The 13,097-nt window shown below is 36.5% G+C and overlaps 1 protein-coding gene across 2 annotated transcripts in view; it reads left to right on the forward strand.

Moving 5' to 3' along the window:
* Positions 1-8,250, forward strand: part of HECW2 (HECT, C2 and WW domain containing E3 ubiquitin protein ligase 2) — a 389,957-nt gene extending 381,707 nt beyond the window's left edge. For both annotated transcript variants that reach the window (XM_033230785.1, XM_033230786.1), the window contains one exon: positions 3,914-8,250. In XM_033230785.1, the coding sequence (XP_033086676.1) occupies positions 3,914-4,025 (112 nt within the window). In that variant the 3' untranslated portion in view covers positions 4,026-8,250. The remainder of the gene's footprint in view (positions 1-3,913) is intronic.
* Positions 8,251-13,097: the final 4,847 nt, after the last annotated feature.

The raw sequence follows: 13,097 nt of genomic DNA on the forward strand, positions 1-13,097 counted from the left end.
TCCCTAGGAGACCCAGAACTGAGGTCCTGTTCTTGATTTGGCCACTGACTCAGCTCTGACCTTGGGAAAACCATTTAATCTTTCCACACAGTTTCCCTCCACAATATATGCTTTCTCCATCATCACAAAATATTTTCCAGAGGAACTGTTTAGTTTATTAGAAGGAAAGTTGTGTTATGGTAACCATATATTATGCAACCAGATGTAATTTATGAAGCAGCAATAGTTTTAGATTATGGATTGGTAATGGTGATTATGTCTTATGACTGAAGAGGAACAAAAAAGGTTGTCTAGTCCTTCCCTTTGTGTTGAGAACTGGAAAGAGCATTCAGACTTGTGGATTTACTGGATAAGCTTCAAGAGTACCTGCAAAGATACTACAGAAATGGCAAAGAGACATTCAAAGTCCCTGTCTGTCTACTCAGAAACCTGGGAGAATGAAAGAACTGCTGCCAACTCCTAGCTTTCTTTCACTACCTGCCCTGGACAGATGATATACTGTGTCACACTTAACATCACATTTGCCACCTTTTCTTGAACTGTTTCACCGCCTTGAGACCTGTTAATGGTTCTACTGATGCAAAACAAATTACCACAAATTTAGCAGTGTAAAACAACACACATTTATGATATCACCGTTTTCATGGAGCAGGCATCCAGGCACAGCTGAGCTGGATCTTCTGCTCGTGGTCTCACAGGCTGAAATCAAGCTGTCAGTCGGGCTGCGTTCTCATCTGAAGGACCAACTAGGGAAGAATCTGCTTCCAAGTTCCCTTGGGTCTTTGGCAGCATTCATTCTGTGCAGCTGTAGAATTCGTGGTAGCTTCCGTCTTCAAATTCAACAACAGTGAGAGTCTCTCTTGATTTCCATAAGAAATCCTAAGGCTTTAAAAGATGAATGGACTTTGCACCCATTACAATAGCTATTATAAAACAAACAAACAAATGAGAAAAAAACAAGAAATAAGTGTTGGTGAGGATGTAGAGAAATTGGAACCCTTGTGCACTGTTGATGGAAATGTAAAATGTTGCAGCCACTATGAAAAATGCAGTATGATGTTGCACTTCTGTATGTATCCCCAAAAAAATTGAAAAGAAGGACTTCAACAGATAATTGTACACTGATGTTCATAGGAGCATTATTTACAATAGCCAGATGGTAGGAAAAAACTCCTGTTCATCGATGGATGAATGGATAAAGAAAATGTGATATATACATACAATGGAACATTATTCAGCCTTAAAAAGGAAGGAAATTCTGACCCATGCTACAACATGAACCTTAAAAATATTATGCTAAGTGAAATAACCCAGTCACAAAAGACAAATATTTTAAGATTTCACTTATATGAAGTACATAGGGCAGTGAAATTCATAGAGACACAAAGTAGAATGGTAGTTTCCAGGGGCTAGGGGGAGAGGAAATGGGAGTTACTATTTAATGGATACAGATTTCAGTTTTGCAAAATGCAGAAGTTCTGGAGATCAATAGTGATGATGGTTGCAAAATAATGTAGGTGTACTAATGCCATGGTACTGTGCACTTAAATATAGTTAAAATGGTGAATGTTCTATATATTTTATCACAGTAAAAATATTGAAAAGTTAATCAGGCAAGAGAGATGAACACGTAGATCACAAAACAGGAAATGTAAAAAGCAAGACGCATGGGGAAAAGATGCTCAACCTTATCGGTAACCAAAGAAATGAAAATTTCAAAATAGTATTGTGATATCATCTGTTAGTCTAATGGGATAATAAGTGTTATTTGTCTAACACACAAAGTTTGGCATATACTTATATTCAAAAACATATTCCACTTTTCTGCTTCCTCCTCCCCTACCCCTGGAACAGAGCTAAATCTTTATGTAATATTTTTATTCCAGTGTTTCACAGTGATAGATTATAAACCACTCCTAGGACTCTATTTTAGTATACAAATTGAGTTTTTAAATAAGGAAAACCTTTTCTTGAGGCTTCGTTTGGGTTCCAGGCTAAGGATATCAATTGCAATTCTGAAATGCTTATTGTATCGAAAAAGGGTTTGCCTGCAAAGATTCATTAGATGATTTCCACCAGTATATCCCAGAGTTTATAGTACTAGGAGTGGGTGAGTCAGTACTATCTCTATACCCTGAAACTGATACAGTTTGTGTATCCCTAGTCAAAAAATTTTAAATCTAAAATGCTCCAAAATCCAAACTTTTTGAGTGCCAACATGATGCCACAAGTAGAAGATTTCACACTTGATCTCAAGTGACAGGGTGCAGTCAAAAACGCAGTCAAAACTTTGTTTCATGAACCAAATTATGTAAATATTGTATAAAATTACCTTCAGTCTGTGTATACAAGGTGTATATGAAACGTAAATGAATTTCGTGTTTAGACTTGGGTCACATTCCCCCAAAATATCTCATTATATATATGCAAATATTCCAAATTCCAAAGAAATTTGAAATCCAAAGCACTTCTGGTGACAAGTATTTTGGATGAAATACTCTATCTATATTCTTACAATCTAACAGATCCCCTTCACATTCCTGTTTTTAATAAGCCATGTGGCCATACACCTGCTTTATTATCCTTTTATTATCTCATCGTTCTCATGGATCATTACTCTTTGTGGCAATTCACTGAAGGCAATTAGAGTCAAATCTTGTTGATAGTAATGAAATGTAGCTAACGATACATCTATTATTAATTGGTCAAACACTGTGAGCCAGTCATTCTGTTAAGCATGTTTCTGTTATTTCACTTAATCCTCACATCCTTCTGAGACAAGTTATATAACCACCCTTTTAAAGGTGAGAAATAGGGGCTCAGAGTTTTAATAATTCACTCCAAATCACACACTTGTTGGTAGAGCTAGAATCCAAACCCAAGTTATGTCCAACTGCAAATCTCTGGTCTTCCCACTACATTACACTGCATCCAGGAATATTAATTATATTTATTTCATAAGGAAAAGGGATTTATTAAAGTATAAGTATAAACATGCGACTTTGTAGAAATAGCCTGTTAATAATTATAGTTCCTAAAATTTCTTATTCATTCAGGAGTTTTTTTTTAAGTCAAAGTTATGTAGGTCCCCCAAACAAGCTGTTGTACATTCAGAATAGAATGTTTCCTATTTCATGTCAAAAGTGCAGATTTGCTTCCTGATAAAATGTACTATTTGTAGACTGTCTATTTTTTATTGTGATTCAGGTGCAAATAACAGGAAAACATATTTTTTTTTCCTATCTTGGCAAAAGAAGTATTTCTAAAAAAGAACACTTAATATAATGATTTAAATTGCTTATTTTGTTATTGTGTATTGGGAGAAAGCAAATTTTAATACAGAATTCAAAGAAGTAACAATGGCCTGCTGACTTAGAAAAGTCCAGCCAGGGAATTTCCCAAGACTCTAAGCCATGAGGTGGACCCTCAGAGACACTGGCTGCTCTTCCCTCTCCAAGAAAGTGAAAAAATGCCTAACTTCAGAGTATTGAAGAGACACCCAGGCATATGCCAACTCAAAATGAACTACTTTGCAAGGCCTTATGTCCATGTATTAGAAAAACAGTCTAGCATCAAAAGAGAAACTAAAACCAAACTTGTCTTTGTAATCCTTAGACCACTCAATAAATGGTCATTTATATGTAATATAGCTTTTAAATGTTGGTGAAATGTAAATAAAGTATTTTTTTAAATATCCTCTTTTCCTTAGAGAAATTCAGTTCTGAATTTTTAAGGTCAAAATGTTTTCAAAGATTTTTCAAAATGAGTGTGAAAATTGGCAACAAATAAATTTGAATGTGAAAGACAATCATACACACACAGACGCACACACACAGACACACACAGACACACCCCACACATTTGCATTTCACTCGGCCTGTTCTAAACTATGTGCTGTTTCTTGTGTTTTCAGAGCGCACACATGTTTTAACCGTCTGGATCTGCCCCCCTACCCATCCTTTTCCATGCTTTATGAGAAACTGTTGACAGCAGTTGAAGAAACCAGTACTTTTGGACTTGAGTGACCTGGAAGCAGAATGCCCATCTCTGTGGATAGGCAGTTTCAGAAGCTGCCTTCTAGAAGAATGACTGAACATTGGAAGTTTCAAGAGGATGCTTCCTTTAGGATAATGCTACGTGCTGTTATTTTCCAGGAACAAGTGTTCTGTCACATTTGGGGACTGGAGATGAGTCCTCTTGGAAGGATTTGGGTGAGCTTGATGCCCAGGGAACAACCCAACCGTCTTTCAATCAACAGTTCTTGACTGCCAAACTTTTTCCATTTGTTATGTTCCAAGACAAAGATGAACCCATACATGATCAGCTCCACGGTAATTTTTAGGGACTCAGGAGAATCTTGAAACTTACCCTTGAACGTGGTTCAAGCCAAACTGGCAGCACTTGGCCCAATCTTCAAATTAGTGCAAGTTAAATAATATAATAAAAGTAAATATATTTCCTGAAAGTACATTCATTTAAGCCCTAAGTTATAACAGAATATTCATTTCTCACTTATGAGTGCCTGCATGGTGTGCACCATAGGTTTCCGCTTTCATGGGACATGAGTGAAAATGAAACCAAGTTAATATGAGGTACCTTTACAGATCTGCAATAAGGTGGTCTGTGACAATGTATATGCAAGTGGTATGTGTGTAATCATGGCTAAAGACAAACCATTATTCAGTGAATTACTAATGACAGATTTTATGCTTTATAATGCATGAAAACAATTTTAAAATAACTAGCAATTAATCACAGCATATCAGGAAAAAGTACACAGTGAGTTCTGTTTATGTTTTGCAGGTTCATTATGTTTATGTTCTTTAAGATGTATATAAGAACCTACCTATCATACTGTATGTATCACTCGTTCCATTTTCATGTTCCATGCGTACTCGGGCATCATGCTAATATGTATCCTTTTAAGCACTCTCAAGGAAACAAAAGGGCCTTTTATTTTTATAAAGGTAAAAAAAAAATCCCCCAAATATTTTGCGCTGAATGTACCAAAGGTGAAGGGACATTACAATATGACTAACAGCAACTCCATCACTTGAGAAGTATAATAGAAAATAGCTTCTAAATCAAACTTCCTTCACAGTGCCGTGTCTACCACTACAAGGACTGTGCATCTAAGTAATAATTTTTTAAGATTCACTATATGTGATAGTATGATATGCATTTATTTAAAATGCATTAGACTCTCTTCCATCCATCAAATACTTTACAGGATGGCATTTAATACAGATATTTCGTATTTCCCCCACTGCTTTTTATTTGTACAGCATCGTTAAACACTAAGCTCAGTTAAGGAGCCATCAGCAACACTGAAGAGATCAGTAATAAGATTTCCATTTTCCCTCATCAGTGAAGACATCACAAATTGAAACTCAGAACTATATTTCTAAGCCTGCATTTTCACTGATGCATAATTTTCTTATTAATATTAAGAAACAGTTTTTCTATGGCATCTCCAAAACTGCATGACATCACTAGTCTTACTTCTGCTTAATTTTATGAGAAGGTATTCTTCATTTTAATTGCTTTCGGGATTACTCCACGTCTTTGTTTATTTCTTGACTAATCAGATTTTCAACAGAGTGAAGTTAAATTGGGGGTCATAAAAGCTTTGGATTAACATATGGTTTGCCAGCCTATGGGTTTACAGGCATTGCCCAAACATTTCTTTGAGATCTATATTTATAAGCAGCCATGGAATTCCTATTATGGGATGTTGGCAATCTTACATTTTATAGAGGTCATATGCATAGTTTTCATAGGTGTTTTGTAAGAACTGATTGCTCTCCTGTGAGTTAAGCTATGTTTACTATTGGGACCCTCAAGAGGAATAGCACTTACGTTACACTCCTGCACCAAAGGCACGCACTGCAGTGTGAAGAAATGTGCTGAAAAGAGGTTATAGAAACCTGGAAATAAGAAAGGAAGAGCTCTCTGTATACTATGATTGGAAGAGAAAAAAAGAAAAAATTTTAACTGGAAATGTTAGTTTGTACTTATTGATCATGAATACAAGTATATATTTAATTTTGCAAACTGTTTTCACTTGTTTGTATTCTTTTCATGATAAGGAAAAGTAGTATAACACACTTTTTTTTAAAGTCACATCTTTGATGGTATATAAGATGTTTCAGGGCTGGCATTCTCTAAGCAGCAGATAAAGGTTGCATTTCTTTCAAAAATACATTCAAAGACCATGTTAGCATTCAGTTTGGTTTGAGACATTTAGTTATGATATTTCATATTATTAGGTAAAAGAGATTTAAAATAAAATGTATCTCCTTAATTATTTCTAACAAATATATTTCTTTATTAAGGCATCCAACTTTTTCCCAAATAACAGTACACTTTAATGTATGTAGACATTCTTAATTAGTATAATCATCTAGTTGATACTGTTCTCAGATTGGGAATTATCAAAGATGTACTTAGCATATCAGAACACCATGCTAACTTATCTATTATTCTTTCTTAGTAAAACAAAACAGCCAGTAATAACTGTATAAAATATTAAATAACATTTCCACAGAATAAATTAGACTTTCATATACTCTACAATTAGAAATATCCATAAATATTTTCTTTGGGACTGTGAGCCCAGATCACTAGGCTTTCTGGTCTTGTTTTAAGTGATGCTCTTTATACTATAGAAGACACTCTTAATACATCATATATGTATGCGGAACATCTCTTAGATGAGAGAACAAGCACATCACTGGCATTCCCTCTGTGCCAGTTTGATGTTTGCTTGACGATGGAGCTACAAGAGTCTAAATCTGCCCTTGAAAAGCTCAGTTCACAGTGTAGTAGATAGAGTAGACCCCAAGGTTCAAAAAAGTGTTTTTAATAAAATTTGGTAAGTTCTACAATCAAGGAATGAAGAGAGAAGATAACAGCTTTTTCCACCTGGGAGATTCAATAATAGCTTCATATATAGATGATAGTATGGCTAAAAAAAAAATATATCAATGCTGTTTCTATTGGGAAGTAATGGCAAGTAATAGTGTGTCAGTACTGATCAAGTGTTGAAGCCAGGATGCACTTACACAACGAGAGTGTAAAGTGTGTAGGGAGCTGATCTGTGAAGGAGCAACTCAAGGATTTTCAAATTATCAACGAAATGCCAAAATTAAGTCAGGTAGTTTCCCTGTTTCCCTTCATCTATTCTACAATGTACCATTGGTTTTCAGTGTGAAAAATCCCAATCCCTGAGCCCAAACCACTTCTGGGGTCAAAACATTTTTCTTGGGCACAAAATGAATGGATCTTGGTCAAAGAAGTATGATCCCAATTTTCTAGCATATATTGTGTTTATAATTTAGCAGAAATTCTGCAATAAATAAAGGAAAATCTGTTTTACCTGTGCAACAATCAGAAATGGCAAAAATGCATTCAAGTGTTTGAAAGTAATGGTAGAATATGCTTGCATAGTGCTTTATAGTTTCAAAGTACTTTCAGGTACCTCGTCTGTTTAGCTCCTCACGCACTTTGTAGGGTACAAGCATCATGTTCCATCTGGGTTGAGGCTGATTTTCATGGGTGGCTTGTGGCATCAGTTTCATTACTTCATAGTCACAATTCTGTGTTTCATCTTGAGAAATGTGGAGACTAATGTTTGTACCAGTATGTTCCACATTCAGTGAGGTTTCCAAGATGCTTCCTCCAAACTCTCACTTTCTTAAACAGACACATTTAAAATGTGACACCTTCTGTAAAGTCCATGAAGAAATTAGTATATTCATGGAAAAAATTTCCCCATAGACTTATTTGCATTTCATGACTTGACATGAGAAATTTAAAAAACAGAAGGCAAAATGTGATTGCTTTTGATGGATTTCTACAGAATAGTCGCTTACTTTTCTCAAGTATTATTTGGAAACAAGATAATGGAAAACACTAATCAGAAGCCTTATTTTATTTTTTAATTTTTAATAGGGACGGATCTAGTTAAGCCCTGATAGCTGAATTCCAGTGATATCCAAGAAGGAGCCACTGCAGCTTCTCTTTTCCTCCCATCCTCCTCACATTCATCCTAGCGACTTTTTTCCTGACTTTCTACACAAATTTTATTTATGATTTGACCACTTCTAACAAGGCAAATATCTTATAATGAAGATGGGAGTCTGTTCAATTTAACCTTATTTAGGAAACTCCGTATTTATGTGAAATGATGCAATGCCATTATTAAGAGATATCTGTAACCCTGCATAATAAAGACATGCATAAGAAGAATGTGGTCTAATCTCCAAACTGAGTCTGAGTTTCAGGGTCTTTTGCTTTTCTGTTTGTTTGTTTGAGACGGTCTGGCTCTGTCACCCAGGCTGGAGTGCGGTGGCACAACGTGAACTCACTGTAACCTCCACCTCCCAGGCTCAAGCGATCCTCCCACCTCAGCCTCCTGAGTAACTGGGACTGCAGGCGCACACCACCACACCCGGCTAATTTTTGTATATTTGTAGAGACAAGGTCTCAGTATGTTGCCCAGGCTGGTCTCAAACTCCTGAGCTCAAGTGATCCGCCAGCCTTGGCCTCCCAAAGTGCTAGGAGTAATTACAGGTGTGAGCCACCGTGCTGGCAGTTGCTTTCGTTTGTTTTTGTTTGCTTATTTGTGATAAGGTCTGTCTGTCACCCATGCTGGAGTGCAGTGGCATGATCTTGGCTCACTACAACCTCCGCTTCCCAGACTCAAGCCAGCCTCCCACCTCAGCCTCCAAGTAGCTGGGCCTACAGGCATGCACCACCATGCCCGGCTAATATTTTTGTATTTTTTGTAGACACAGGGTTTTGCCACCTTGCCCAGGCTGGTGTTGAACTCCTGAGCTCAAGCAGTCCTCCCACCTTGGCCTCCCAAAGTGCTGGGATTACAGACATGAGCCACTGGGCCTTGCTGTTTTATCTGTTTTCTGATTTAGTAGGTGAGGGACAGCACCCTGGACCTTAGCCATTTTACTTCCATCTTACCGTAGTGAGTTTAATGAGAATGTCACTTTTAGACTCTAATTTTCCAAATCTTAGTTTCTTTCCGTTCATTTGTGTGTTCTAAATTAATTTGTTTGTCTAGTATGGATGCAAAGGAATGCCAAAGACATTAAAGCTTTCTGAATTGTGGCTTAAGGCCAGCTACTGCCCACTGAAAGGGTGATAAAAATAAAAAGGAAAGAGGAGTCCAGCAGTTGTGCCGCCCCCCAAGAATGTAATGCTAGTTACTGATCAACTGTCAAGATTCAGAGTGGTAACTCCATTCCAAGGAGCTGGCAGGAAGGAGGGGCGTGTGTGTGCTGTCCATATCATAGCCATCCGGGCCAGAAGGAGCAAAAGGATGGTTAGGACAAGAGTGCATCGGAGGGAAAGTTAAAACAACGATGGATGGATCATCTCAGGGCATGTTGGTGGGGGGTAGGAACATACTTCAATCTGGTTTCTGGCTGAGAAGAAGAAAGCTGTGCTCCCCGATGAAGGCACAGTTTGATCTACTTGATGGGAAATACTCTCATTTTATAACTTCAGTAATTTAACATTTTCTGTATTGCAAAATGGAATTTAGTCCCAAAGTATTAAAGCTAACCACAGCTTAATCAGGAGATTCAACAATTTAGCATGAAATTATGTTGTGTTTTTTTTTCATTTAAGAATTATTGTTACTATTATTGAACACCATGTATGAAATAAAAGAAAGCGTGCTTTGACTTCATTATACTTATTTGTTTTTTTAGCAGACATCCCTTGACATTAGAGTAGCATTTGAGACATTTTCATGATTCTTAAAGATAAATGCTCTCTGTTAATCTGGAAAGCGAAATCCTAAGAGTGAGATTGCAAATGGAGACTGAATCAGTGTTTCCAAGTCAGGAAGTTAAGACTGAAAATACATTTGCTTAGATTTTATCTGCAAAGTCGCTTATTTGGCTTTCGTAATTGAACAGCTCAGCAGAATAAGATGGCCCTGGTTGTATGGTTTCTGGGGAACACAGGAAAATTAAACTTATGTATGTGATTTTTATGTCTAGTGCCCTTGGGCAGGTGATATCTTTCTGTCCAAATTTTATATATTACAATCTGAGGAGTGTGGATAGCCGTGTTGTGTGATTCAAACTGAATCAGCTATTACTGATGCAGGTAGGGAACCATCAGTCAACTTCTGGTTACTTTCACCTTCGTAAAAAAGAATGGATGATGTTCAAGAATTACCTTGGAAGGATTAACCAGGAATTAACACAGAATGGGATGTTGTTTTAGGGCCCTAATGCTCTAAAAGATATAATTACAACCTATTTTTCTTTATATGATAGCATAAGTAAAATGTGGGGCTGTTAATATGTTGGAAAGTGCTTAAAATTACATGTATTTATAATAGGGATGCAGGCATTCCAAAATAAATGAATAAAAATACATGCATCTCTCTCAGCTCTTACTGAAAGTATTAATCTAATTTTATAATAATGATTACTTTTTAATATTAAGGCTCTGTAAAAAAATTATTTCTAAGATTTCAGTAGAACACAAGTGGTGTATTTTTTTAAGCTTTTCATTTCTCTTCACCAACCTCAGTCATTACGTTCACCACACAGTGTGTCACAGTTAATAGTGGTATTTCAGTTTTTGCATTGATTTAAGCTTCATATTTATTTAATGTGACTGTTAATAGAGAATAATAATGGGAGATGCTTGCTGTTAGCATTAGGGTTATACAGCTCTCCACCTTATATGTAATTTTTTTTTCAGAGTAAATCATGCAGATTGTTGACATCCTAGAAATGGTTTCTGGGTGGTACTATATGGGGCCTAGGACTCTAAACTGGGACTGGTTGTTTATTTTCTGGGAAGTCTGTATTCTTATTCTCAGCTGAACCCCTGACTCTTGTTGTATTTTTTATGATTCCGAAATGCTTTGAGGGAAAGATATTTTAATGTGTACAATTTGTTTTATTTTCATACTGATCTCTATTTTTGTTTAAAACCATGTTGCATCATGAAATCACTTGATCCAAAATAAATCTTCTTTAAGAAAAATAGATTATGACTTTTCTGTAATACTTTTGGGGAGGAAAAACTCAGAAGGGAGGAGAATAGAAGTAGAGATAAAGATTTCATGGCATTAGTTTGCAGCTCTATAAATATGGGAGGTTCTGTTTTCACAGTATTTACAATATTTTGTTTACTTTTATTTATATTGTATTATTTATTAATAACATATTTGTTTATTTTGTTTGGAATCTATTTTATTTATCCCTACAAGACTATTTTACTATTTGATGGGCTACTAATGTTAAAGGAATGAATTATAACACAAATTATAATTCCTTGACTCACATGGGTTGAGACTATTTGTTAATCCATCTTAATTGAATGTTTAATTTATAAACACATATGCACACCACGGCTGCCACCACCACTACCAAGCACATCAATTTAGGGGTTGCATGTGCGTATGCCTACAGGGACCAGATAGGTATTTAACGAGTGAAATTGGCTAGGTGGAAGCCCTACCAGAGTGGTAGGGCTTACCTAAAGAGACATTCTAATATTTTGCTCCAGCAAATCCTAGCCACATGAAATTCCAGTCTAGTGCTAAAAGATCTGATATATCAAGGGAAACCCAGAAACTCAAATTTTTGTGTGCTATTTCCAGATCTTTTTAGAACTGGGTGGATCAAACCAAATATATCTACAGATTGATTTGCCCTGCAGTTCACCAGTTTGGAACCCTTGTTTTAATGGATAACATTATCTTTTATATTTAGTTGACTAGTGATGTAAATTGACCAGATATGTAAAATGTTACTAAACCATAGCAGTTGATAAAAAGAGATGGGGAAGGGAGAAAGGTGCATATATATATATATATATGGCCATATATATGTGTATATATACACACATAAACTATGAGGGCAATCACTAAGGGATGCCCTTAAAAATGTATTTACCAACTCATGTTAATTTTTATGAATTAACTTGTGAAAACCAACTTGTGTTAATTCATATGAGTTAAGAGGAGCCCTGTCAAGATTTCATGGAATACATGTGTCATTAAGCTTCTTATTACATATTCTACACTAGAAATGAACTTCATATGTCACATGAGAGCATTTAAAGCAGAAGATTCATCTGCTATCACCGACTGAAGTCTGACATTGTTATTGAAGGGGGAAGAGCAAGATACTGATTCACAGCACTGATTTCCTGGTTTTTGTGCCATGACATCTCTCTATATCCTTTGACCTCAATGTGTTTTTAGAATGATAAATATATCTGCCTTCATGATTTCCTTTAATCCTGAACCCCATTTAATTAGTGAGAGTTTAGTAATAAATAATAATGGATAATTCCCACTATCCACCTTCCCAGGAAGTCTTTCATACTGTTCTTTATTTCATACTTAAACCAGTTAAAGACATTCTGGTTTAAGTATGAAGTTAAGTTTAAGTACGAAGTTGAAGTATCTTCATACTTTTCTCCTCCTTTTCTTGCTCAAAAATGTTTACCCATTAATTACTTTTTTTTCCCTTCTAAATAAGATACCTCATTTGTCAACCAAAGTAAACTTTGGAATCATAAGAATAAAGAAATGAGAATATCTGATAAAGATATAATGTTTACCTTGATACACATAAGTTTCACACACTTTATTTGTCCTATTATTTTCAAATCCTTGTATGGATAGATGCTTCCAAAAGATGTTTAATCACTGGTTTTTCATTTAGACAGGAAAAACTAGGGGCCAGGAGCAGTGGCTCACTCCTGTAATCCCAGCTCTTTGGGAGGCTGAGGCAGGTGGATCGCCTGAGTTTGAGACTAGCCTGGCCAACATAGTGAAACCCCATCTCTACTAAAAATAGAAAAATTGGCTGGGTGTGGTGGCCAGCGCCTGTAATCCCAGCTACTGGGGAGGCTGAGGCAGGAGAATCACTTGAACCCAGGAAGCAGAGGTTGCAGTGAGCCGAGATGGTGCCACTGCACTCAACCTGGGCAATAAAGAATAAAACTCCATCTCGGCCGGGCGCGGTGGCTCAAGCCTGTAATCCCAGCACTTTGGGAGGCCGAGACGGGCGGATCACAAGGTCAGGAGATCGAGACCATCC

Source organism: Trachypithecus francoisi, unplaced genomic scaffold (assembly GCF_009764315.1).
Source record: "Trachypithecus francoisi isolate TF-2019V2 unplaced genomic scaffold, Tfra_2.0 Lachesis_group13, whole genome shotgun sequence".
Taxonomy (NCBI): Eukaryota; Metazoa; Chordata; class Mammalia; order Primates; family Cercopithecidae; genus Trachypithecus; species Trachypithecus francoisi.